The 24,447-nt window shown below is 40.5% G+C and overlaps 1 protein-coding gene across 1 annotated transcript; it reads right to left on the bottom strand.

Annotated features, from left to right (window-relative positions):
- Window positions 1–357: 357 nt before the first annotated feature.
- Window positions 358–23,275, bottom strand: slc7a3a (solute carrier family 7 member 3a). Its single transcript, XM_061701834.1, has 12 exons — window positions 22,989–23,275; window positions 11,758–12,318; window positions 11,432–11,593; window positions 9,528–9,702; window positions 9,331–9,446; window positions 7,727–7,949; window positions 7,505–7,644; window positions 7,307–7,409; window positions 6,024–6,250; window positions 5,769–5,935; window positions 4,583–4,691; window positions 358–3,926 (listed from the first exon to the last, which is right to left on the bottom strand). The coding sequence occupies exons 2-12, from the start codon at window positions 12,122–12,124 to the stop codon at window positions 3,778–3,780; spliced, it is 1,938 nt and encodes a 645-aa protein (XP_061557818.1). The 5' UTR covers window positions 12,125–12,318; window positions 22,989–23,275; the 3' UTR covers window positions 358–3,777.
- Between the last annotated feature and the right edge of the window lie 1,172 nt (window positions 23,276–24,447).

Below are 24,447 nucleotides of genomic sequence, written 5' to 3'. Positions count from 1 at the left end.
AATTAACACATACAAAATGGCATGAAGTCCTTAATCCTTATCCAATGCTTACCAACTAGGTCTCATTTTATGGGTGTATCACTCCTCCATCCAATGATATCGTCGATTTCAAACCGTAGTTATGCGCCTTAGCATAGCATACACAGTCATCTGCAGTAATATTAGTGGCTTTTCGCAGAGGATAAAGAATATAAACTCGTGGGCATTGTTTTATTGTCTGTCAAGGTTTCTCCCCCGTTTGTGGTCAGAAAGGTGTTCCTTAAAGCGTTATTATAACAGTCACAAACAGGAGAGGAAAAATGTTCAAATTGGGCCTGCTTATTGTATGTGGATTCTGATTAACATGAAAGACAATGCTGGAGTTCATTCATTTATTTTATTAAAAAAAAGAAGTACAGCCTGGTTTATTTATACATGACAGCTATATGTACACATTATAAAACAAAAGACAAAAAAAATAGAACATCGCTATTGATATCAAAGCTTCGATAAAGAGGGATTGTTTTAAAAGGCACGAGGGCTGGATGTAATGTTATGATAAGCGGGCTCATACACCTTATTATATGATTTACAATTTTTTTTCTTTAAAAAAATTCCCAACCAGCCTTGGTGCTTTCCCGCCCAAGAGATGATGATTCTTTTGAGGCACTGCTGATTGATTCACATCGAACAAAAACATAAAACATTTTTGTCCTCCACATTAATTCAGCAGCATCAAGTTTACTCATGGTGGATGGGTTGGGATTCTAATTTACAGCATTTTACAAATACACTTTTACACAAATACTGTACAATATACAGTAAAGCACATAAATTATACATTGGGGACACTTTCAAAATGGCATGACATTTATAGATTAACTCTTAGGGGTCATTCTTTGTTTCAGAAGGTGATCAGAAGTAGTTCATTTTGGTCAGAAAGGACGATTACCTCATTTGCAAAACAGAACAAAACATCAACAACAACAAAAAATGTCGCTAAAATCTGTACATGCTAAAATACATCACTGTCTAAAACAGCAGGGATGGGCAAACTTGTTACTATCAGGGTCCGTTTTACTTATGAAGGCCTACCTTCATGATGTATGATGCAACGATCACATAAAATGTTGAAATTTACCAGTAGAAAATTGCAATTTTATGGAAAAAAAATGTGTTATGAAGGGGAAAAACCCCCTCAATTTTATGAGAACAGTCCACAATATTTACCAGCATTTTTTACCATAATAGCAGAAACGATTGAACACAGAAAAAAGTTAGCATCAGAAAAAGTAAAATTCTGAGTGAGTCATATTTTAAATATGAGATAAGTCATAATTACATCAGGAATAAAGTCATAGCATCACAAGAATAAATTCCTAGCAGGAAAAAAAATCTTAATTTTACAAGCATGAAGTCATATCAGAATGTCTTAAGTAATATTACCAGTTATAATAACACAAAAAAACGTGAGAAAAAAGTCAGTTTTACAAGAATTATTGTATAAAAAGTTACATTAAAAAAATTCAACAATAAGTCGTAATCTTATAATAACTACATATTATTTTATAATCAAGGTGTAAAGGTACCCCAATAAGTACTAATCTGATGAGAATCGAATCAAGTACAAAAATAACAATGATGTAATATTACAAGAAAAAGATGCAATTTTAGGACAAAATAAGTCTTAATATTACAAGATTGTTTTAATTTAATGAGACTAAAGTTGTAACATGAGTAAATGTAGTTACACCAAAAAAAATATAACTCTGTTCCTCTCCAAGTATTATTTTCCCCGAGTAATATTACCAGTATTAGAGAAAATGACCCCCTACAAAAAAAATAAAATAAAAATAAAAATCTGCACATAAAATGACATTATTCTTGCAACTGTGTGACTTTATTTTCCTCATACAATTAAAACTTTTCTCCGGCAATATTACGAATTGACTCCTAACATTCTAACTTGCTCGTAAAAGTACTTTCTCTTTCCCAATATTACAACTTGTGCTTGCTGTTACATATTTGAGTCCATTTTGTGGATTTCTAAATGGTTTACTAATGCATGGCAGGCCCACCCCTAGTGTAAAAAACACATCGCTATCAAGTGATTGAGAAAGAATGAATTTCAAGCCAATCATCGCAAACACCGATAATGTACACATTTAAATAAGGACAGCTCTACTGCAGAGATAGGAGACCTCATCTTAACAGACAACGCTGCCAAGTTTCAATTGAAACTAAAACGTGGATGACAACAAAACGTCTCCCACGCTAACAAGTCAAGAAGTGCTATCTTTAGAAATGGCAGCCTGCACACATCGACGATTAGTCAATGAGCTCACCGAGTGCCCCTCTCACCTGCATGTACTTCATTTAGTGTGGAGGAACGATGCGTTTTGTAGAAAAAAATAAAATAAATGTAACAACCGCAGTGGAACCTCCCAAGTCTATTGACCGAGACTTCAGGTAAGGTTTTGGTTTTTCTTTGGCTTTTGGGGACACAAAAGCCACCACAGAAGGGTACCAATGATGGCAAAGAGGGAAAACGTTGATTACCACAATTCATGAAATATCAATTACATCTATAATTCATTGTACTGTTCTTAATACAGCAATACCAATAAAATTCCCATTCCCTCACATTACGTGTCTCGTCAGGCATCTTAGTGTAAATTGGACTTTTTTTTTTTTTTTTTGAATCATTTTTTTTTTACACTTGAGCACTCATGAGCCCAGAACAAATAAATGTGCGTGCCATTAGAAAGTATTAACCAGAAATGAACCAACATCACAACTTCGGAGGCTCCACTGAAACTTGAAAGTCAACTTTATGTCACAACTTCAACGAGAAGTTCAAGTTTTGTTGTGGATACTCGATTTGACGTTAGAACAATTTCAAAGGCAACCGGCGTCAGAACTTCAGCGGTTCCACTGGACACTGAAAGTCAATGCAAAGTTCAGATTTTGTTGTTGGTAACAATTAGAACTTGAAAGTCATCCAGCGTCACAACTTTGGAAGTTCCACCGTACACTGAAAGCGAGGACAATTGAAAGTGACATTTTTGTTGTCGGTAACAACTGATTTGATGTTAGAACGTAAAACAAAGTCAACCGAAGTCACAACTTCAGAGGGTCCACTGTACACTGTCAACGAGAAGTTGAAGTTTGGTTGTAACGAGTGTTAGTGTTGACAAGCGTGTGAGGGTAAGAGGTTTGTTATGGGAAAATTCAACAATTCAAAAGTTAATAAGAGCAACTTGTGGGGTGTCGTGTAGGTGACATCAACATGGATAGTGCCATTATTGACCTTCCAGCATTTGAGTCCATGACAGAGACGTGAAGCCCGTTTAGCTTCGGCACTACCCTGTTTACAAACACACACGCATAAACGCACACATAAACAGCAGACACAAAGCAACAGGCTGGTGCAATCAATCAAGTGGACGCAGACAGGAAGTTGATGTTTCCCCGCGCAGCGTCACAAGCTCTCGTCGACATCCCCACTAACGGAGACGAGGAAGGAGGGGGATCACGTAAGATCACAAAAAGAGCCATGTGACGACTGCTCGCGTGGCGAGGGCGGGCTACGTTGCTAACTACACGCACAGACTACAACAAAAAAAGAGAAGATGCGCCACAGTGTCCCAAGCATCAAGTTATTACCAGCCTACGTGTCAGAAGAGGTAAAAGATGTGTGGCCTCATCTCCCTTTCGAGCAGCGTTGCAAAGTCGGCGTGCTCCCACCAAACCGCCTCACCCACTCTCCCCCTGTCTCCGGGACCACGTGAGCGGCTATCAGGGGCTGCTAGCCCCCTCCACATCACTGTCGTCGGGGGCGCCCTTGTAAATCGGCCTCTTGGACTGCAGCGCCGGTGCGTACTTGCGCGGGGATGAGCGGTTAGCGCTGCTGTTCGTAATGCCGTAGAAGAAGTAGATGGCGAAACCTGCGGGAGACATTACGAGATATGAGGCCTGTATGTTGTCACTTCACAAGATAGTGAACAATTTTTCAAAAAAAGAGGGTTGCCACTCGCACGTGCGCTCGACTGCACGGATGTCAAACTGGTGGCCCGGGGGCCAGATCCGGCCCGCCACATCATTTCTGTGGCCCGCGAAAGCAAATCCAAATTGCTCATTGTGTTCTGGTGTAATACCATTGAGATATTTGAAAGCATTTTTTTGTTACCAATCCCCCTTTGAAAATAAATGTAATAAATGTAATTTTATAGGCTTCTGATTTCAAAACTGGCTGTTCATCAATGTGTTATGTATACTGTATGTAATTACAGTATACTTTCATTTATATGGGTTCACAGTTGTAGCGGCCCTCCGAGGGAAGTCATAAATACGATGTGGCCCGTGACAAAAAGGAGTTGGACACCCCTGGTCTACTGTCAAACTCATGTTGTGCATTTAAAACTACATACTGTAGGTTTTCAGAAGATAAGTCCGCTAGCTTAATGCTAACACATAATGGTAAAAGGCCAGAAACAGGCTAACAAATAGCCTCAGTGTTGCAGTATACTACTACTACTTTTACGAGTCTTTCTACAGTGTGGCTGAGAGAGAGTAAGACAAGGTGGAAGGTCTTCAAACATACCAATGACCATCCAGACGGTGAAGCGATACCACGTGCTGTTGTCCAGCTGCATCATGAGGTAGATGTTGACGAAGACGCTGAACAGAGGCAACCAGGGAAGCAGTGGAACCTAAAAAGGAGACCAAAGTAATAGTTACATTGTTATAAAGTGCCGCAATGCGGAATTCATCACAAAGCTTCTGGAGAAACTACACTACTCACAAGAAGTTAGGCATATTCAACTTATGGGTAAAATTTCAGAATGAACCTAAAATGCACTATTCTTGATAGAGACTGAGCCCTGTCGCAAATAGCTAAAACTACAGTGGTGCCTTAAGATACAAGTTTAATTTGTTCTCTGACCATGCTTATGACTCATAAATACATACATATATGTATATATATATAAAGCCGACATATTTAAATAGAATTAAACAAAAACAAAAAAAATAATTAAACCCGTTTTTGTCAAATCGCATCAATTCAATGGACATTGTGCTCCTTCTTCTGTTGTGCCCGCCTCGGTCACATGGGAGCAGTATAAGACAAGACATATACCTCCTGTGTTGTTATGGATCATATATTGCAGCACGCCGTGTCCTTCCTACCAATCAATCAGGTCATCAGTATGGCACTAATATAAATTGTTCTACGCAAAGGATTAAATATATATGAATGTGAGTACTCCTGTAATGTCAGTGCAAGTTGTTCCTGCATCCTTTGTTTTCAATATGTTGCTTCAAGGGTTAAAGCGCTGCACCATAGATGCTAATTACCGTTATCATTAAGCTAGTGAACTGAAAGGCTAAGCTATAGCTGTTTTAAATATACAAAGTGTAGTTCGTTTAAACTTCCACTGGGAGTGGCATGAAACAGCTTTTTTGAAATATTGTTCACTATTTGCCAAAGTGCTGCTATTGTAAAGTGAGTTGAGTAGAGGTCACTGCCACCATACAGCGCTCGTATCTCAAGGCACCACTGTATTGTTTTGTATACACTTAACTGCCATACTGAGATTGCTTTTAAATCCACTGTTGTGGACAGAAAGTTTCATGACCTAGAAAAACTGTTTTGGAAAATACCCACATATGATGTGGACATGGACCTGACACTTTGTTGCAGTGACAGAATTGTGCATGTTGCTCACTGAGGTGTACGACAAAACAAAAGGGAGGAGTGTTTTGTGAGACGAGCGGCTGTATTTTACCTTGAAGGTCAGAGCCTCCTTGCTCTCAGGCTGCCTGCAGATGACGATAAGGCAGCCGGCGCACAGCAGAGCCAAAATAATACAAGGTGCCACCACGACACCGTGGCCGGCCAGCAGCTCCGGCAAAGAGTTGGCAAGGATGATGCACAGGATGGTGATAAGGACGGCTGTGCGCACGTACACACAGAGCAGCACAGTTAAGATAATAAATGTCTTGTCATTCTTGTGTCATCTTGCTCACTGTACTGTACTTACAGATGATGGCGGTGGTCACATAGACGATTTTCCCTGAGGTGTGTGTGGGGGTCTTTGCGCTGGGGAAGAAGAGGAGCTTGTAGGTGAAAGCCTCACTGAGGGGCTTCGCCTCGTTCTCTGTGTACTCGTCGCCGCTGTCCCCGCTGCTCACGGCCACCTTCTCTCCTTCCACTAGCTCCACCAGCTTCTCCGTCTGGCTGGATGAGGGCAACGTGCCTGGCTGGTATCTTTTGACATTAAGGAAGAGGATTTATTTAGGGAAGGGGTGGGCAAATGTGGCCCACTCCGTTCTATAATACAGCCCACTGAGTATTTCAATGATCAAAAATCCTCTTTTTTTTTTGGATTCATTTAGCAATTTTGCCCTATATATTTAGTTAATTCAAATATATTTATTTTTTGTATTAATTTATCTTATTAAATTATTTGTTGATTGATTTATTGTAAAAAATAAAAAAAATATTATAAAGTAAAATAAAGAATTGCACATACACATTTACATTCATGGTATAAAAATATTTGGTTTGTAAATTATAATTAGTAATATTAATTCAATCGTGAAGACATTTCAGAATAGCACAATTATTAAACAAAACCAAAATGATGAGATGGTCCCTATAAAGTCATGTCATTTTCGTCAAAATTGCCAATATTTCACAGATTTTGCCAGTATTTGTAAACTTATGAGCACATTTGTTATTGATTTATTGTAAATGACATAAGTCTGCTATTTTAAGGCTAACACATGATGGGGAAATAACAGACTAGCTAATGAAACTAGCATCAAAATTGAACGCGATTAAACCTTTAAACAACATATATTGAACACAAAACAGCTGCAACAGATGTAGACAAAGCCTACAACAATACTCAAAAGATATCTTTATCCTCGGCAAAAAAATTACTAATATTGCTGTTGCTTAGTTGTGACGGTATTCTTCTCTGTTTCATCACCAAATCTACGTGTAGTATGACTATAATTGTACTTAATACTACTGGCCGAGGCGCACACAACAGAAGTAAATGGTAAATGGACTGCACTTATATAGCGCTTTATCTACACCATCACAGTGCCCAAAGCACTTTACAAAGCCTCACGTTCAGCCATTTACGCACAGTCATACACCAATAGGTGGCTGCTGCCATGCAAGGCGCTGCCAGGTACAGAAGGATCAAGACCATGAATTAAAGCATGAAATCATGATGGACAAATAGTTTTAATTCTTTACATTGTACTTAATTTTATTATTACTCTATGTTTTTATCGAGTATGAGGTTTTTACCTGAGGATGAGGACACAGATGGCTACCAGCGAATAAGCCAACAGGGTTCCGATGGACATGAGGTCGACCAGAGCTCCGAGGTCAAACAGGAAGGCCATCAGAGCTGCGGAGGAAGAGAGATTTTTAGAGGAGATCTCAACTTGAACCATGAAAATTAAAAGAGCTTTTGCTGTCAGTGGTCATTGTGAGGCAGTTTACCTGCGACAATGCCAGAAGCAATGGTGGCCAGCAGAGGCGTCTTGGTGCGATTGTTCATCCTGGACAGCGCACGGAACAAGAGCCCGTCCTCCGCCATGGCGTAGATGACGCGGGGCATGGGGAACATGGAGCCGAGGAGGCTGGGAGAAGACGGCCAAACAGGTCGGCGTCATTCACATGCTATACAAACACGGCCGGCACGCGAGTTGTCGTCGTCCTCACCTGGTGGAGAGCGCGCAGAGCGAGCCCACGGCCACGATGTAGCGGGCTGGGGCCCAGCCCACGTGGGTGAACGCCTCGGGCAGAGGGCTCTGGGTGTTCAGCTGGTAGTAGGGCATCATCAGGGTGAGCGCGGCGGACACGCCAAAGTAGGCAAAGAAGCAGATGAGCAGGGAGGCCACAATGCCGACAGGGATGGAACGCATGGGATTCTTGGCCTCCTCGCCTACGGAAGATGAAACAAAAGAATGTTGAGAATGAGGCCTTAAAATTAAAACCAGCATATCTTTAGCCTAATAGCATAATTGCTTCAGTCATTTTTTTTTTTTTTTTTTACTTTTTCATAGAAAAAGCTACACAAATAATTCTTTTTTTTTTTTTAGCCAGGACATTGGTATTTTCTATTAATATTGTGACAGTAAGTTAAAAATGACTCAGGCAGTTGTGCTATTTGGCACTTTTTCTCAGTGATGAATGGCTATAAAACCAACATTCCGCAAACACGAAACTCAACGTTGTTTTGGTTCACGCCCTTCAACCCTTGATTGGGTTGAGTGCAATATAACAGCCATATAAATTTTTTTGTGTCGTTTATTTTTCATTTATTTATTTTATAAATACATTTACTTCAGGTAATTTTCAAATGTATATATATTTTTCAGTTTACAATGTTTTTATTTAAAGTTTACAATGTTATTTTTCATCTCTGTTTTTTTTTTATTACCAACAGATGTTTTATTTTTAATTTTGTAACAGCTGTTTGAATAATTATGTTTTTTGCTTTTATTTGTTTTAATTTATTTTAAAGCTTTATTCATTAATTTGCAGGCTGACATGTTGGCATTGTTTATTTTTGTATTATACAATTTTATTGATCGGCTGAATTTATTATTTTATTTCCCATTTAGCTTTATTTTTTATTTATTTGTTACAGGTATTTGTTCTGGGTTTATTCAGCATTTTATGTTGCATCAATCTATCCATCCATTTTCTGAGCCACTTTTCCTCACTAGGGTCGCGGGCGTGCTGGAGCCTATTCTAGCTAACATCGTGCAGGAGGCGGGGTACACCCTGAACCGGTTGCCAGCCAATCGCAGGGCACATAGAAACAAACAACCATTCACACTCACATTCACACCTACGGGCAATTTAGAGTCGTCAATTAACCTACCATGCATGTTTTTGGGATGGAGTGCCCGGAGAAAACCCACGCAGGCACGAGGAGAACATGCAAACGCCACACAGGCGGGGCCGTGGATTGAACCCCGGTCCTCAGAACTGTGAGGCAGACGCTCTAACCAGTCGTACACCGTGCTGCTTTATGTTGCGTATTTGTCTTTTTTTTAAACTATCTTTACTTTTTTCAACATATAGTACATTTAGTTAACAACTTCTTCTTTCTTTCTTCTTCTTCTTTTGTTCTTTGTTTTTTTTCTTTACTGCGCTTAAAATGCATTAATCTGAAAACCTGGTTTAAGTGCTGTTGTGTTGCTGTTTTGGTTAGTAACAGGGGTTAAATGGGCTCAGCAGTTACAGCGTGCAGTTTAGTACTCGTTCCTTAGGGTTGGTGGAAAACGGTGGCGTTTAAGTGAATGAAACACACGTACTTGTGGTGGCGATGCAGTCAAAGCCCACAAAGGCGTAGAAGCAGGTGGCCGCACCAGACAGGACGCCGGCAAGGCCAAACGGAGCAAAACCGCCTGTCCCAAATGCTTTCTCAACACTAAAGGACATAGAGAAAAGCACAGTTGGGTTCACAATCAAAGGCTAGAAACAAGACAATTTAAGACCGTAAACTACTGACTTGCTGCTGTTGCTGTGGTTCAGGAAACTGGTGTAGTTGTCCAGCGTGAGGTTCCAGTTGGCCGTGTCGCCCTTCACGAAACCCGAGATGATAACGAAGCCCAGGACCACCAAATTGATGCCGGTGAAGATCTTGTTGACCAGCGCCGACTCGCTCACGCCGAAGGCCAAGAGTCCTGAGGGCACAGAGCAGACGAGGCCGTTCACACCTCAGCTCCAATACATCATTTGCGGTGAGTTGGCCGAAATGTGCGAATGTCATCAAACCACCAACATTCTTTCATGTTTTCTCCAATCTGCTCCTGCATGACATCCCACACTAGGTGCAATACAGTAGTACAGTGTCTTGACTGCTAGATGAATTCAACAACCAAACTACAACAGCAAACCTCTGCCAAGGCCAAACTGTTAAATGTGGGTGGGTTGTAATGATTCATTACAATGTATTTCACATAAAAGTTAAATAGAATTGTACATCAAACAGTTCCTAAATATTAAATGCAAATGTGTTGAACATTAAAATGAAATACAACTGAACTGTACTGAGGCAGCGATTTTTTTCACGTACCACTACAGAACCCACGTACCCTTTGAGAATCACTGGTTCAAACCACAATTATACCACAAACTAAAACAAAACAGTTTTGTTCCAAACTCATCTTACATTAAAAAGTGTCAATAGGTGAATTTGTGAATGGTCAATAATAAAACACTTCTGGGACATACATATAAAACAATCCAATAAAAAACAAATAAACAGTAAGTCCGACAGTAACTGAGTGTGCTTTCCCATGCTGCATGACAACATATTTTCATGCTAGTTTGCTAGTTCGCTGCACGTCGTTTGTAGCGTTGTCGTGAACCGAGGACCCCTTATAGCAGTGATTCCCAACCAGGGTGCCCGCAAGAGATCATCAGGGGTTTCATTAGAAATTATTCCATTTCATTTAATCTGTCTGAAAGTTGTAATTTATTTATATCAATATATCTTTGTTCATTTATCTATGCCAGCGATGTATAGTGACAGGCAGAAGAATTAAATGCTCTTCCATTAGATGGCATAAGATACAAAAAAATTTTTTTTGTTATTCATATAACAGAATAGGTCATGGCTTCCTGCAAATGTCAGCTTTGTTTTTAATTAAACAGGCCCAGATTTTACACAGTGTAATTTGTGAGTAAATTGACACAAGATCATCAATTTAGTGTTAATACGCTTAGAAACATTTTTGGTGGTATGCCATGAGATTTTTCTATGTAAAAGGGGTTCCGTGGCTCAACAAATTGGGAAACACTGCCGTTCAGGATAAAAACTAAAGACATTTTTAACTGCTGTTATTTATATTTGCACTGTACACTGTAAACATGCCACTTAAATCCTTTTTTAAGAGTAGATTTTTATACATTTGTACAATCTTCATTTAAGGAGCTGATAATGGTGTAGTTTGGGAGTGTTGCTCAAATACATTTTGCTGATGAATGTTGGTTTTGTTGAACAATGTTAGTGGAGATAAAGGATTTTTATCTTTCTTTCTTTCAGATGCGATATAATCAAGTTTATTCAGTGCAGCTTTTGGGAGTGGAGCAAGTGTGTGTGTGTGCGAGGCAGGCAAGCGATGTGAAAGAAAGTCGATTTTAAACAATGTTGCATTGTAAAACAAGATCTAAAAAAAGGACGGAACGTTGTTGATATTAGTTCACACTGATTATCCAGGACGTAAAATACTGTCGCAATGCAGCAAGTCATTTGTATAGCCGTTAATCACAAAGGAGTCTCAAAGGGCTTCACAGGCCCACAGTTGGCAATGATTGACAGTCTGACCAACTGACGGCCATCAAAAGATATCACTCCAAGTGTGATCCATGGCCTAGATCATTTAGTTTTTCCACCCAGGACTGACTCACCGGTGAGCAGGAGCACCAGAATGAGGGCAAACAGGTCAGGGTACTCTGCCAACACTTTGCCAGGCACCTTCATTGTCATGGAGGCTTTGAAGAAGACCGAGATCTTCTGCTCCACGAGGTTGTCGAAAGTGGAGCTCCATGCACGAGCCACACTTGCAGTGCCTGCAACAAAATGGAGTAGGGGAGAAAAAGTCAGTAGGGTGGACAAAAATTGCATTACAGTAAACCATACAGCCATATAGCTGAGCCATCAACAATGACCCGCAATATAACGGGGTAAACACAGTACATAGATAAGGTTGAAGGACCTTTTGTCGAAGACTCACCAATCACGTACGAAAGAATGAGGTTCCAGCCCGTGATGAAGGCCCAGATCTCTCCCACCGTCACGTAGCTGTAGAGGTACGCAGAGCCCGTCTTGGGCACGCGGGCTCCGAATTCGGCATAGCAAAGGCCCGCCAACATGGAGGACAGCGCGGCTATGAGGAAGCAGAGGACGATGGCGGGTCCAGCTTTCTCGCGGGCCACCTCGCCGGCGAGGACGTAGACACCGGCGCCCAGCGTGGAGCCCACCCCCAAAGCGATGAGGTCCAGGGTGGACAGGCAGCGGGCGAATCGCGTCTCCTCGCCGGAGAAGTCCAGCGTGCGGCGACGCAGCAGCTTGTTGCCGAATTGGGACAGCTTGCTAGCCATGTTTGCTGTGAAAACACGTGGGTGCTATGTGCCTTGATCCCTCTCGAGTGAGGGATGTGATTGACGTGAGGCGTGGAACCGAAGAAACTTTGCGCAGATGGCGAAGGTGAGGCCGTCGATGATTGGTCCGTCGGCGTGGGCGTGTTTGCTTGGGCGCACAGAACAGGATAAGGCAGGTCACAGTATTTTGCAGCCTGTGAAGAGGCAAGAAGAAAACAAAAGTTCACTATTCAGGAACTGCCAAATGTTCCCTGTGCTTAGCAACGGGCAGCACAGATTATTGCATCCTTTCCATTCCAGCTGAAAGCTGTTGCCGCGGCTACTTGCACTCGGCTTCTTGCACTTTATTAACAACATTCCGTCCCAAAAATGTTCTCACCCTCACCAGTAATTTGCCAAGTTTCCCACATAAATTACACACTGGTACCTTGACTTATAGTTGAGTGCTCAAACTTAATTACATTTTTTTTACAAGCTGTCACTTGCTAGATTTTGCGAGACAAAAGTTGACTTGGGAGCGAGGTTCAGCTACAGCAACGCTCGAGTGAAGTGAAATAAAAATAAAAATGAAGCAATTAAGGTTCTGTTATGCCCTCGCATGTGAGCAAAGAGAGCCACAGTTACCAATGCATTTTCAGCCATTTATTGAACGGGACAAACACGTCAAAAACACCAATACAAAATGAGAACAACACTCGCAAGGAGCAGCTGTCGGCCACACACTGAGTCTGAGCCTGAGTCTGGTTGAAATGGCCACTTGAACCTGAGTACAATGCACCTTGTATTTTTTTTTATTTTGAAAATTGGATGTAGAACTGGAGGGAAAAAATGACATAATATCCATCCATCCATCCATTTTCTGAGCCCCTTCTCCTCACTAGGGTCGCGGGCGTGCTGGAGCCTATCCCAGCTATCATTGGGCAGGAGGCCGGGTACACCCTGAACTGGTTGCCAGCCAATCACAGGGCACATAGAAACAAACAACCATTCGCACTCACAGTCATCCCTAAGGGCAATTTAGAGTCTCCAATTAATGCATGTTTTGGGGATGTGGGAGGAAACCGGAGTCCCCGGAGAAAACCCACGCAGGCACGGGGAGAACATGCAAACTCCACACAGTCGGGGCCGGGGATTGAACCCCGGTCCTCAGAACTGTGAGGGTGACGCTCTAACCAGTCGGGCACCGTGCCGCCAAAAAATGACATAATATATATAATATATATAATATATATATATTTATATAATATATATAGGCACGGTGGCCGATGACAGCTGGGATAGGCTCCAGCACGACCCTAGTGAGGAGAAGCGGCTCAGAAAATGGATGGATGGATGGATGGATGGATGGGTGTGTGTGTGTGTGTGTGTGTGTATATATATATATATATATATATATATATATATATATAGAGAGAGAGAGAGAGAGAGAGAGAGAGAGAGAGAGAGAGAGAGAGAGAGAGAGAGAGAGAGAGAGAGAGATCGAATAACTCGGCCAAGTCGACGTCAAAAATAGGTCGACCCAAAATTTCTGCCTCGAAAGTCCGCTGGGACCAAAAGAAAAAAACGTTCCGTCTGGAACCATGTTTGCTCTACCGGAACTGATATTTCATATGGACATTTATTGCAGACGGACGCAGTGTTGGGCCAATGAAAAACGACAAAGGAGCGTCTGTAAGTGATTTTTAAGATACTGTATTATGTACATATAACATGAGTGAGCTGAATGGTTGTGTTTTTTTTACCTAAAATGGTAATTGCTAGTGCGCAAATACTAATTGCAATTGCTAACCTTTTAGCATTTAGCTGTCTCAGATTACGTACTGTACACCAAATTTATACCATACAGTCAGTACCAACATATGCAGTTTAAGGAATTCGATTATTCCATCAATAATCAATAGGATAATCGATTGCTAAAAGATTTGATAGTGAGAGCTGTTATATGAGCTCATATTAGCATGTATAAATGTGATCATATTATTTTGGAATTTATTTGTTATGGAGGTGGAGGATTTTAGAGGCGTTTGAAGTGCTCATTCCATGTTTTTTAGAAAAATCCACAAAAGATGCCGGTCACTTGTCACGTTGATACCTAAAGGCAAATGTCAAACATGAATGTACAGTAATTATGCTTTACACAACAACTTTATTTCTTTACATTCTCTTTTACTGCAGTTTAAATTTCTTTATTGTGTTTTTGGGGTGTGAGAGGGTGAAAGGGACTAATGGCAACTCTTGTCGGCACAGCGAGACCTCCTGGCAGTACAGGTCAACCCGGTACTCGTCTTTAAATTCAATTATGCTTTGACAAATAAACCTAGTGTAGTACTTTTTGGTTAATAAAACAAAAAAAAGAAGGTAGGGGCCCTAAAATGGGAGAGTTTTGTTGTCTCAGTAGCTAGAGATACACATGGAAGAGATCTGGGAATGCCACAGGCTCTGCAGGGAACACATAGTTTAATATCTGCAAACTAATATCAACATCGGACAAAAAAACAGCAGCTGGTGGACGCAAAGTAGCGGCCCGGGAAGGTGGATAAATACACAAAGCGCGTATTAAAACATACCCTCACATAAACTCCCGGAACAGGTGATAGTATTGCAGGTGAGTATTGAATTTGGCCAACCAGGTCAGGTTTTTCTTGCTATTTACAAAAAAAATGTCCTTGGATTGTGTTCCTAGAATCAAGTGTCTCAGAAAAGTGTCAAGGACGACAAAAGGACGCCTGCATAAAAATAACCCCAAAACAGGCATGCCCAACAGAGCGGTTCATAACAACACGCGACCATGCCGGATGCTGCGTCCTTCGGTTTATCATACGGGGGCTCGCCCATCACCTGATGGGTCAACACAGCGTTGACGTGGACTGACGTGGGGGCCCGGCCCACTTATGTGTGCAATGAGCAGATGGCAAGTTAATGACCGCTCTGGTATTTTTCCAGCTGCGTTCCACATCACAAGCTCACAGCAGTATGTAATTTGAGGCCTTTGCGTATGCATCCAACCCCCCCACCCCCCCACGGTCGTGTAATTTAGGAGCGAATCTGTAAAGATGTCCTCTTGAGGCCCATTCATGAAAATTGACAGCACACTATTCACAAATACACCTATTGGCTATTTATTTAATTTTCTGGGGGGGTGGGGGGGGGGGGGGGGTGGAACCAATATCCAGCAATTTTGAAGTTTTTGTGCTCTTTCTGAAACACCAAAGCCCTGTCTAAATAAGAATATACAATAGTACAGTTTAGTGTCAAAGAAGTATGTCAAAATGATACACCTCAACTGAAAAGATCTTTGTATGTCGGCGAGGAGCTAAGTTTAGCCTGGGTTGTTAATGGAGGTTACAAGACAGGATAATGTAAGATGAGTTTGAAATAATATTGAACTGTTTTGGGATCATAGTTTGTGGCACATTTACAGTGTACAACATGCAGTAAGTATCCACATTTTACCTGGGACCGTTGTTTACTGCTCTTTTGGCTAGCAACCGAGTTCCAATGGGCGCCTCTATCTAAACTATCTAATGTTGCAGGTGTGAACAAGAGATTTTATCATCTTGGAAAATGTGTTACTACCCATTTTTGAAGACTTTTACTTGAGGGAGGGGGTATTTGTCTGAACTAGATGACGAACCCGGCAACTAATCAGAGCACTATTTGCAAAAATACGGCATAATATATTATAGCGTAAAGTCTGAAACTTTGTTTTTACAATTCAGGACAGATCAGCTCAAAAGTAGGTTGGCTGCCACTGCCATCGATCCTTTAAGTATTTGCTCAGGATTTAGTACATAGGAGTGCGGTTCTGAAAAAGGTTAGTAAGGTATGGTCGCTACACCTCCCCACTTAAGAGATTGTTACAGGTGTGGCCAATTTTTATTTTTATGGTAAGAGGATTAATGACAATAACTTTAACCACAATTAAAGGAGCGAGAATAATAAAAAGCCATAATAAATGATATCACCTTTATTTAATCATTGGTTACAGTGAAGTAGTGCAGTCCATTTTATCTGTTGTTTCAAAAATGTGCTCAATCATCAATTCGCATCACTTGCGCATATTTTATATGCAGCGTTTTTACAACGCTAACACTCATTTCTAATGCATTTCAGACTAGTCCATCTCACAATTAAAAAAAAAAACGTCACACCTTAGAATACAGATGACACTGAGTCAAGGATCACTTTGAGCCACAAAGGTAATGGTTATCAAAACAGTTTGAAAAGTTGTCGTAAAAGTAGTGTAGTATTCTGCAGATAAGATAGATCACTTGATCAGAACCAAGGGCCACGCTGGCTGGTACATCATCACAGCATGCGACTAAAACGGACCAATCACGAGAGATGATCTCTGCGGCGTTCGACACGCAGCAACAATTTTTGACGTGTGCGCGTCAGGCGGGCCATACGGGGCAATTCGTCGGTCACGTGATGCAATGCGGGCCTTGTCGGCTGCGTGACCGCGGGAGTATAAAAAGGCCGTTAGGTGTGGCTGAACTCCCTTGTTTGTGCTTTGAGCAATTTACTGTCAACTGTACTGTACTCGCTGGTCAATTGACCTGCTCTTCACTCACGCCAATAAATTCACTGGACCGTGTTCATTTATAAGACCCCACCTTATCTTCGCTCTCTGCTCACCATGCATACCACAACCCGCACTCTCCCTTCCAGCAGCTTTATTAACCTCTTCGTTCCCAAAGTCCACACTACTTTTGGTTGATCTTCAATTCAATTTACTGCCCAAAACAACTGGAGAACTCTGCAACTAGAATACAAATCAGCTCATTCATCCCAGTAGCTTTGTTTTAAAAAAGTTACAAATGGCTACTGTATATGATCACGGCACCTGTTTTTAACATTTTATTCACCATGTGCTATGATGCAATGTAATGTATTACTGAACTACAGTATATCACATTGTACAGTTTGTTGTCAATGCGCTTCGCTTTTAATATTGCTTTTTTTTACTCTGCTGTCGGCTGCCAGGTTGGCATTGCAAATAAGAATCTGTTCTCAATTTCCTAACCTGGTTAAACAAATAAAATAAATAAGCAAGTTTGTAAAAAGCCACAAAGGGATCACAAATCCGCCTCTTTTTCAGCATCATACCGGACACAAGTCATCACAAATGTTTCTATACAAAGGCAACAGTCTATTTAAAGTTTTAAAACAATATACCAGACTAATCAAAGAGCGCCCAGGCTCTTGCTTTCAAAGACGATATCCTGCCTAGCACGGTTACTGTCAAACAATGGAATCAAAGCACATAAGAACTACAAGATAATAAACACGAGAGACACACATACCAGGACAATAACCTGCCCATGCTAGATTATGATGCAAATCAACATAGGCAAGGGAAGGAAAATGTATTTATATAATGTATTTCATGCACAAGGTAATTCAATGTGCTTCACGTGATTAAAAGCATTTAAAGCGCTAAAAACAAAGTACAGAAATGTAGAAGCTAACAAATTCTAAAAATGTACAGTGCAAGAAATACTTTTTTTTTTAAACATGACAATGCTTTAAAAATGCCGAATTATAAGCATGAGAAAAAAAATAGTTTTTAATCTGGATTTAGACATTGACACTTGGCGCTGCCTTCACTTCTGTTGGCAATTTATTCCATTTGTGTGAAGCGTAACAGCTAAATACTGCTTCACCATGTTCGCTTTGAACTAGGGCAGCAACTGACCATTATTTTAATAATTGATTAATCTGTTAATTATTTTTTCGATTAATTAGATTTTTTAAATTTCCATCCCTTTATTCAAAAACAGGACATTTTTCATATTGACAGTGCAGAAAATGCACAAACGATGATTCAGTTACATGTTTAGCCCATATGTCAGAAAGTAGGCCAAAATGTCAATTGTTTTCCAAAGTAAAAGATGTTTGCAAATGTCTTATTTTGATGAAACACAAAGATAAAGTCTTCTTTATTATTCTAATAAATATATGTATTAATATTTACTGCTTTATTATTATAATGTAATTATTACTATTTACTAGTCAGGATTTGGACAATTTTAAGTTAAATAAGATCCATAAACAATGAATCAACTTTCAAAAATCGTTTGATTAATTTGATAATTGATTAGTTGTTGATTAATCGTCGCACCTCTAGTTTGGACTCTGCTCCAATATCTGACCTGAGTCTGTAGATCTCAGAGCCCTACAGGTTCACCTCTTTGTGAACAAGTGTGTGAGAAAATAGTCAAACAGTTTAAGGACACTGTTCCTCAACATACAATTGCAAGGATTTTAGGGATTTCATCATCTACAGTCCTTAATATCATCAAAAGGTTCAGAGAATCTGGAGAAATCCCTGCATGTAAGCGGCAAGGCCAAAACCAACGTTGAATGCCCGTGACCTTCGATCCCTCAGGCGGCACTGCATCAAAAACCGACATCAATGTGTAAAGGATATCACCACATGGGCTCAGGAATGCTTCAGAAAACCAATGTCAGTAAATACAGCTACACCCGTAAGTGCACATTCTGCACGTGTTACGACAGCGTGGCTTCGTAGTAAAAGAGTGAGGGTACTATACTGGCCTGCCTGCAGTCCAGACCTGTCTCTTATTGAAAATGTGTGGCGCATTATGAAGCGTAAAATACGACAACGGAGACTCCGGACTGTTGAACAGCTGAAGCTGTACATCAAACAAGAACCGGAATTCCACCTACAAAGCTTCAACAATTAGCGTCCTCAGTTCTCAAACGTTTATTGAATGTTGTTAAAAGAAAAGGTGATGTACCACAGTGGTAAACATGACCCTGTGCCATCTTTTTTGGAACGTGTTTCAGCAATCAAATTTTAAGTTAATGATTATTTGCTAAAAGCAATAACGTTTATCAGTTTGAACATTAAATATCTTGTCTTTGTAGTGTATTCATTAAATATAAATCAAATATGATTTGCAAATAATTGTATTCTGTTTTTATTTATGTTTAACACAACGTCCCAACTTCATTGGAATTGGGGTTGTAATTTGGTGCGGGCCTCGTGTAAAGCAGAGCAGGTTGCGCCGAGGTGTGGCTTTAGTAATGTGCCGCCTTGCCAACATTTACGACGCCGACACCTTCCGCCTTTTAGTGAGGAAAACGACGCGCAATACCCACAGCCGAGCGGTGTTTCCCTCATATTAATAATCTCAAGCATTAAGGAACCAAAACTCTCTTCCCCATAAATGACACCTCTTTACAATGTAGCAACAGCTGTTACTATGGACTCTAAGAGGATTAGCTGAAAAAGCAACAACAAACAACTTAACCTAATTATATAGCAGGAACGCACTTCCACAATCAACCTGCATTGTGTGCATGCGTCTTGTCATCAACCACAACATACGTACATGTTTCATTCACAAATCAGCAACTGGATTTCTACTTCGATGTACGTAATTCCGCTCCTTAATGAATTAACATTTGTATGTTCAACAATTCAAAATCCTAAAATGAGCTATCTAACTGCATGTCTCGGCTGCTCCATGTCAGTTCCTCAGCTCTCTCGCGTTTTTTTTTTTTTCCTCTTGAAGAGTTGTACTGGGGAGAGGTGAGGCAATGTGAACTCTGCAAAATATTTGCGGCTTTGAAGTACATACCTCAGGTGAAAAGTTTCCAACGTGGATAAATCACAAATTCCGCAATTTTCTAACGAATGACTTTGTGATTGCCTTCTGTGAGGGTTAATTTTTTGTTGACATACACAAAATAGGAAAATTATTCCCCTCATGTCGTCTGGTTCTTGACTTAAACACGCTAGTCGCTAAAAGGGTTCGCTAAATATGGCGACCAAATGGCTAAGTTGGATCCACTGACTGCTTTTGTAAACGAGCGCCGCTCTGTGCACAGAAAAGTGAAAGCAAAGCATGTCCGCTAGGATACGCTTTGAACTACGGTAGCCTTATAAAAAAAAAAAAATCTAAATTATTCGATAAAATCAATTCATTGCCTAACTCTAAGTTAGGCCTCGACTATAGCCATGTTCCATCTTGCGTACAAATTTGTTTTACTTGGTCGACACAGAACTTGAACTCAGTCATAAACCGAGGAACAACTTCATACATTTGTGATGCTTCCTCTATGTAGGGTTTCCCCGAACTTTGGGTTGTGACACAAAATGGGGTGCAGGCTAATTTTCAGAAGCGAGTAAAATTTTATTGCAAGTCAGGCCCATTTGTCGTGAATGAAAGTTCTTCAACCAGGGTGTCGTGGCGCACTAATGTGCCGTGAGAGATCCTCAGGAGAGCTGCAGCAAATGATCAAATTTGACTTAATTTCTTCATATAATTGGTTGATTACAAATATACCTTTGTTCATCTATCTATGCCAGCGATGTATGGTGATGGCAGAAGTTACAATGAACCTGTGTATCCACTTGCAACAGACTAAGTCATGGCTTCCTGTGAGTACATCAGCTTGGTGGTCAATTAAACAAACCGACATTTCACACTGAAGTCAATTTGTGAGACAAGCTCATTATTATTTCGGTATTTATACTTTTTGTGACATTTTTGTTTGGTGTTGTGCTGTGACATTTTTCTTTACTATAAAATGGGCTCAATAAAGGTCGGGAATCAGCGTTGTAGCCAATGACTGGGTGACGCCGTTTTTTTTTGGTACTACAGCATTGGTCTAATCCAAATGTAAGCACAAAAAGAACACCGTGTTCAGTAGCCCACAAGACATAAACAAACAATGAAAAGTGCTAAGGTGACCTTGCATAACCCTGGAAGGTGGATTAGTACATGGCCGGGTGTGCGCACACACACACAAACACCCATATGCTACTCCCAGCACACCCTTTGAGCCACAATGTATGTTTGTATGTGTAAGGGACACTATGCCTTATCATAAAGGCTCTCTCACTGTTTGCTTAAGGGCATGCTCGGCCTTGAACTTGCGTACGTGTGGACCGCTTGACCCCCAAGTTCGAACCGGGCGACCCTTTAATTCAACTGGTTGGACGCAAGTGCCGCTGCCAAAAAGGAGAAAAGAAAACAGTGCACTCGCCGGGAGATGGAATGTCACAAAAGCGAGAATTTGTTCATTTTTCCCCACGAGCAATGACCCAGAAAGAAAGAGTGGAAACAAAGTGTGAAAAAATAAAGTTACTTCTTTTGGCAAAAGTGTCAACGGAGGAGCCAATCATTGTTTAAAAATCCATGTATCTCCACTTTTTAACTATTTTCCCTGTTCACATGAGATTTTCAAAGTTTTTCTGCATGTACTGTGTAGCCAATGTACTGTGTAGCCAAACAACCAATGAAATTGGGTTTTCTAATGAAATATGTTTAAGGTGCATCTCCATAACCACAACTTCCCATACAAACTGCATCGACTCCTTTCCTTTTGAAGACGAGACGATGTGCCTTAGTTTGTTTTAATGAGCCAGTGAATGTACTGTTTTTAGTGGACAAAGCAAACCAAAATCAGATACTTAACTCTATAAATACCACCACAATGACCAACATTAAATGTAATTACGGAGCAGGCCTAATTATTGTTCATCAAAAATTCATCAAAAATGATGCACAGGCTTTATTCCTAAAAAGTATATCTGTATTTATTATTCTAAGCCATTGTCACAGTCTGCAGTTTGAACAGTATAAACACTGCACTTAAAATAGGAAAAGAAATAAATAACTGTCCTTTTCTCAAAGAGGAAGTAAAAGTAACAAAACTTCCACTTTAAATTCAGCCGCAATGCAATCTCATGTGCAAAATACTACACTACTCCAAGAGCTTAACTCGCCTCACAAACCATTAACTCTTGAGGCAAGTGTACGTCATCAACGAATAGTGAGTAAATGAGAAACGAAAATCAGAATGTCTGCTGGCTGATCATCAAAAATAATTTCCCCGACACCCAATGAGGTGTGGTGCGCATTCTTCTGTTGCAAAAAAAACAAACAAAAAAAAGTTGTACAACTTCACCTCGAATTACATCAATCATACGCGACAAGCCATACCACTATTTATTATGCAAGTATAGACATGCTTCATAGCCGACGAACATTAAAAAATGCAGTCAATCAACAAACTCAAGTCATTACAGCTTTAAACCACATATGACATTTGTTAGGGTTAGGGTCATAAAGCTTTGGACTGTGTGCTCAAAACACACTTTGTTCAAACCGCCCTCAGTGCATTCCAACACAATGAATCATCATGGCCACACAACTACCAAATGTGCCTTACTTTCCCACACAACTACCAAATGTGCCTTACTTTCCCGAAGTGTACGTTGTAACACAATTCAAAATCATATAACATACACAGTAAAACATTGACTGGCCGCGTCATAACTGTTGATTGGTAGATTTATTGGTTCCTACTTGGCTCCCAGTAATTCATCAGTTGGCTTTCACTTCAACGAAGGCAAGTCCCACACCCTTCATTTGACCACGTCGAGACACCTGACTGAATGGTGGCAATTGTTACTAACGATGAAACAGCCATTCTGATCTTCATCCATCCATCCATTCCCATTCTGATCTTCATCCATCCATCCATTCTCTGAGCCGCTTAACCTCACAAGGGTCGCGGGAGTGCTGGAGCCTATCCCAGCTATCAACGGGCAGGAGGCAGGGTACACCCTGAACTGGTTGCCAGCCAATCGCAGGGCACCATTCTGATCTTTTCTACTCAAATTGCCCAATAATTTGCTCGTTATAAGTCCGAATATCGTGGCTGATGCAACGCACGCGTGGTACCGACCGACTCTCCGACATGGCAATATTCACCGGAAGGATGAGTCACTTTTATGCCATGGAAATGCTTCCGAAAAACGAAGGAATGTCAAATTAAATTGTTCGAGTGTTTAAAGAAATGGGGGAAAAAAAGCTATACTTACGCTATTTAACAAGCCACTGGGCTAGTTTGAAGCGTCTGTCACCGACAGAATAAATAGCAGCTAGCTACGTGGCTCGCTCCGACGACTGTTGCCAATGTTGCTTTCACTGTTTACATAAAGCGTCGTAATTTTCGAAACTCATATACGGGAGTTGTAACAGAAAACGCCCCAAATTTTCTAACAAAAAGATAAGTTCAATATTCATGAACATGCAAAACCCCTGTTTGATTTTAAGTTTAGTACTCACGAACATGAAATGGTCGTGGTAACTGTCTGTTACGCCAATGGTGTTTCACAAAACTGCGCGATTTAGTACGTCAATCCTGTTAGAGAAGTGTGGAATCCTACAGTCGAGGGTGTCTGTTAAGGTGCATTTACTCCTAACTGTGTGTCGTACGAAAACAATGAATGAAAACACAACACTAAAATTACGCACACGAGCTGCGCTGTGCATTTAAACACACAAGAATGCATATATATATATATATATATATATATATATATATACATAAAACGCGTTTCTTGTATGTCCTTTTCAAAAGGCTTATCGCTCTATGACGTCAACCGTTTGCCCGCTCAAATTGGTAAATAAAGCAGCGAGGCGGAAAGAAAAATCTTGGAAAACGCTCGAAAACTTGCAAAAAAGTAAACAATGACATTTATTGCTGTATTTTAATTACCATTACAATGACGTTAGTCTATTTCAAATAATTAGAGCGCCAGTTATGGGAGAGAAACGCGAGGAGGAGGATTGCATCAGTCGACTCGGTTGACCACCATAATAAGTAGTGAGTTTACTAAATGTTTTTAATTTATTTTTTTTCAAAACAGAACATTTATTACATTGAACGCCGTTTACCTTGAAAGCGCAGAGGAGAAAAAGAAAAAAAAAACAGAAGATCACGCTTGCTTGCTGATGAAATATTTCGGTCGGCAGCTCCGTGCATGTGCTTTTGATGTACTTGTGGGGGTGTGTGTAAACAAAGTGACGTCACGAAGGGGGGGGGCGGCCCTTTCCATTCATTGAAGGAACACAGAAGTCAAAACGTATAAAAGAGACGTTACGATTCACGCTTTAAAAAAAGGCCAGAACTGAAACTTGAGTGATATGATTTACGATATTGCGAATTTAAAACAATATATAAAAAAGAGCTTTTTTAAAGTGTGTGTGCTTTATACCGTAGTAGCGATGCCCATATAAGGAAATGAGAAGCAAGCCCAGCTCCCTTCTTTCAAAGCTATCTTGAGTAGAGGCTGCAGTCACTTATTAATGCTACTGTTGTTAATTAGATGAACATAAAACAAAAAGCAAGCAAAGCGTTTTTTTTAATATAATGCATTCATCACTTTTTCAAAATATAGATTCAAAGGGGAACTTAACCCACCGTCAAACCTTTCATGTATTTTAAATGTGCATATCTTTATCAGCTGCTGTTAACTTAAAACTACAATGTAGGAC

The sequence above is a fragment of the Phycodurus eques genome, chromosome 17, assembly GCF_024500275.1.
Source record: "Phycodurus eques isolate BA_2022a chromosome 17, UOR_Pequ_1.1, whole genome shotgun sequence".
In the NCBI taxonomy this organism is placed as follows: Eukaryota; Metazoa; Chordata; class Actinopteri; order Syngnathiformes; family Syngnathidae; genus Phycodurus; species Phycodurus eques.
This window is presented reverse-complemented; position numbering and strand designations above follow the sequence as displayed.

Excerpts from the sequence above, each read along its gene's own strand:
- slc7a3a (XM_061701834.1), bottom strand. The coding sequence starts at position 12,124 with ATGGCTAGCAAGCTGTCCCAATTCGGCAACAAGCTGCTGCGTCGCCGC. Across the intron at positions 6,251-7,306 it reads ATCTGTGTCCTCATCCTCAG|ATACCAGCCAGGCACGTTGC; the intron begins GTAAAAACCTCA and ends TAATGTCAAAAG. Across the intron at positions 4,692-5,768 it reads AGGAGGCTCTGACCTTCAAG|GTTCCACTGCTTCCCTGGTT; the intron begins GTAAAATACAGC and ends TCTCCTTTTTAG.